General features: G+C 48.3%; 1 protein-coding gene across 2 annotated transcripts; it reads left to right on the forward strand.

The window, feature by feature from the left end:
• Window positions 1–402: 402 nt before the first annotated feature.
• LOC121938731 (glycerol-3-phosphate acyltransferase 3-like) lies at window positions 403–3162 on the forward strand. Of its 2 annotated transcripts, XM_042481900.1 has the most exons (7): window positions 404–829; window positions 1369–1443; window positions 2029–2118; window positions 2219–2312; window positions 2402–2517; window positions 2834–2889; window positions 2987–3161. In XM_042481900.1, exons 1-7 carry the CDS (start codon window positions 567–569, stop codon window positions 3133–3135), a joined length of 843 nt encoding a protein of 280 aa, XP_042337834.1. In that variant the 5' UTR covers window positions 404–566; the 3' UTR covers window positions 3136–3161. The 2 variants fall into 2 exon arrangements, with proteins under 2 accessions (XP_042337835.1, XP_042337834.1); XM_042481901.1 differs by lacking the exon at window positions 1369–1443 and having other exon boundaries at window positions 403–829; window positions 2987–3162.
• The last annotated feature ends 97 nt before the right edge of the window (window positions 3163–3259 follow it).

Genomic DNA, 3259 nt, shown 5'->3' on the forward strand with positions numbered 1-3259 from the left:
GAAAAAATCTGAATGTATAATATTTTATTGTTGGCAGAGCGATACGAGTGTGTGTGATATTAAGTAACTCTGGCGCAGACTGTTGTTTAAAGTTGTTTACACGTGACTCGTTTATAAAACGTCTGAGTATTTAACAGAAATAAGGATCATCAGCTGCAGAGAGGTTTTATTAATAACGTAAACGCTTGTTTCTGTGACGAGAAGCTTGAAATGAGATTAACACGCTGCGGCGCAGGAACAGAGCGCGTTATGTTCAAACACAAAGTCTGAGAATCACGAGGGCGCCGACCGCTCACTGACGATTAACCCCTTCACGCACAGCGGAGGTCTCCTGAGGTCGTCTTCTGCTGACACTCTCTCGAGTTTATTCCTACGTAAAAACCAAATCCTGCACGTTTTTATAGCTCTGTGATTTTAGGACGTTTCTGTTGGCTCTCGTCTGATCAGTACATCAGCTGATGTATTGATATCAGCTGATGTATTGATGAGTTCATAGTCAGCTGATGTTTCAGTGAGTTTAACCCCTCGGTGTCTGCTCAGGGATCATTGAGCGGGCGGGCGGCTCCATGGAGGAGGAGATGGGGCAGCTGCGGCGCTCCGGCTCTCCGGCAGAGGGCGAGTTTTCGCTCAGCGACGTCTTCTACTTCTCTAAGAAAGGTTTGGAGAGCATCGTGGACGACCAGGTGACGCAGCGCTTCTCCTCCGAGGAGCTGGCCTCCTGGAACCTCCTCACCAGAACCAACCAGAACTTCCGCTACATCAGCCTCCGCCTCACCGTCATCTGGGGGCTCGGCGTCTTCGTGCGCTACTGCGTCCTCTTCCCGCTCAGGTCAGAACCTGTTGTTTCTTAAAAAGGGTCATCAGGTCCAGTTTTAGGTTTCAGTGAAGCGGACTGATCCTTTAACTCCAGTCAGACTCCATCACGCCTCCTCACTGCTCCTCTCTGCTCCTCACTGCTCCTCTCTGCTCCACACTGCTCCTCTCTGCTCCTCACTGCTCCACACTGCTCCACACTGCTCCTCACTGCTCCTCTCTGCTCCTCACTGCTCCACACTGCTCCTCACTGCTCCTCTCTGCTCCACACTGCTCCTCACTGCTCCTCACTGCTCCTCTCTGCTCCACACTGCTCCTCACTGCTCCTCTCTGCTCCACACTGCTCCTCTCTGCTCCACACTGCTCCTCACTGCTCCTCTCTGCTCCACACTGCTCCTCTCTGCTCCTCACTGCTCCTCTCTGCTCCACACTGCTCCTCACTGCTCCTCACTGCTCCTCTCTGCTCCACACTGCTCCACACTGCTCCTCACTGCTCCTCTCTGCTCCTCTCTGCTCCTCACTGCTCCTCTCTGCTCCTCTCTGCTCCTCCTGCAGGATCACTCTGGCCCTCATCGGCCTCTCCTGGCTCGTCATTGGGACCGTGCTGGTTGGATTTATGCCTAACAGCAGGTACGGCAACACAGCAGCAACTCACATCAACACAGCAGCAACTCACATCAACACAGCAGCAACTCACATCAACACAGCAGCAACTCACAGCAACACAGCAGCAACTCACATCAACAACTCACATCAACACAGCGGCAACTCACAGCAGCAACTCACAGCAACACAGCAGCAACTCACAGCAGCAACTCACATCAACACAGCAGCAACTCACATCAACACAGCGGCAACTCACAGCAGCAACTCACATCAACACAGCAGCAACTCACATCAACACAGCAGCAACTCACAGCAACACAGCAGCAACTCACATCAACAACTCACATCAACACAGCGGCAACTCACATCAACAACTCACATCAACACAGCAGCAACTCACAGCAACACAGCAGCAACTCACAGCAACACAGCAGCAACTCACAGCAACACAGCAGCAACTTACAGCAACACTATAAAACAATAAAGAAGAACTGGCTAAATATAAGATAATTTCTATAATATGTTATATATTTAATGCGTCCTGTGTCAGTGTGAACTGACTAAATGTGCGATGTATAATTTTGACGATAAATATTTCGTGTGCTTCAGTGTGAAGAACTGGCTGAGCGAGCTGGTCCATCTGACCTGTTACAGGATCTGCGCTCGAGGACTCTCAGCCACCATCCACTACCACAACAGGTCAGTGACTCGTCGACCTCTGACCTCTCATTCACCGCCGGAGACACGTCTCCTGACGCGTCTCCTGACGCGTCTCCTGACGCGTCTTTTTTACCTGCAGGGAGAACAAACCTCAGAAAGGAGGAATCTGCGTCGCCAATCACACGTCGCCCATCGACGTGGTGATTCTGGCCAACGACGGCTGCTACGCCATGGTGAGCGTGAGCAGCTGACGGCTCCGTGTTGTTGTTTTATTCAGCTGTTTGGACGCGGTGATGTCACTGCCCTGTGCTCCCGTCCTCAGGTGGGTCAGATCCACGGCGGCCTGATGGGGGTCATCCAGAGGTCCATGGTGAGGTCGTGTCCTCACGTTTGGTTCGAGAGGTCGGAGATGAAGGACCGCCACACTGTGACCAGCAGGTGAGACTGCAGCGAGTCCGTCTGCAGGAAATATCATCATAAATCATTTATTTTGGGGAAATAAATAAAAATGAAAATAGGGAAATAAATGTATTTTTTTTAAAATAAGTAAAAATACATTTTAAAAAATACTAAAAATAAATAATTTCATACATAATCAAAAAGAAAGTAAATAAATAAGGGTGAGGGAAAGGGAGAAATAATACAGGAATGAATGATTGCATTTAAAAATTTAGACATTAAAATCAATTTATAGATGATAAAAATAATAAAAAATCAGAGTGAAACACACCTGCTGACACTTCTCTCTCCGCAGGCTCAGAGCTCACGTCGCAGCAAAGACCAAACTTCCCATCCTGATTTTTCCTGAAGGTCAGAGTCTGCTGAGCCGACGCTCGTCATGTGACCAGCATCATTTCGGTGGTTTTGCGGTGGTTCTTTTTTTTAACTTCTCTCTGGTTTTTAACAGGAACCTGCATCAACAACACTTCAGTCATGATGTTCAAGAAAGGAAGCTTTGAGATCGGAGGGACCATCTACCCCGTCACAATAAAGGTACAACTCATGAAGATTCAATCCCAGAAATTACATAAAGGAAATTATTTTGGTGACTTGTGACATCAGGCCTCATGAAGCAACTCTCCTAAAATTATTTTCTATTTTTTCTTAATTTGCACGCAAGAGAAAAAATAAGAGAAGTCGACTAAACACTCCACCGCGGAGTCCGACATCATCATGCAAA

The sequence above is a fragment of the Plectropomus leopardus genome, unplaced genomic scaffold (genome assembly GCF_008729295.1).
Source record: "Plectropomus leopardus isolate mb unplaced genomic scaffold, YSFRI_Pleo_2.0 unplaced_scaffold3144, whole genome shotgun sequence".
Classification (NCBI taxonomy): domain Eukaryota; kingdom Metazoa; phylum Chordata; class Actinopteri; order Perciformes; family Serranidae; genus Plectropomus; species Plectropomus leopardus.

Excerpts from the sequence above, each read along its gene's own strand:
- LOC121938731 (XM_042481900.1), top strand. The coding sequence starts at position 567 with ATGGAGGAGGAGATGGGGCAGCTGCGGCGCTCCGGCTCTCCGGCAGAG. Across the intron at positions 1,444-2,028 it reads GGATTTATGCCTAACAGCAG|TGTGAAGAACTGGCTGAGCG; the intron begins GTACGGCAACAC and ends CGTGTGCTTCAG. Across the intron at positions 2,119-2,218 it reads ACCATCCACTACCACAACAG|GGAGAACAAACCTCAGAAAG; the intron begins GTCAGTGACTCG and ends TTTTACCTGCAG.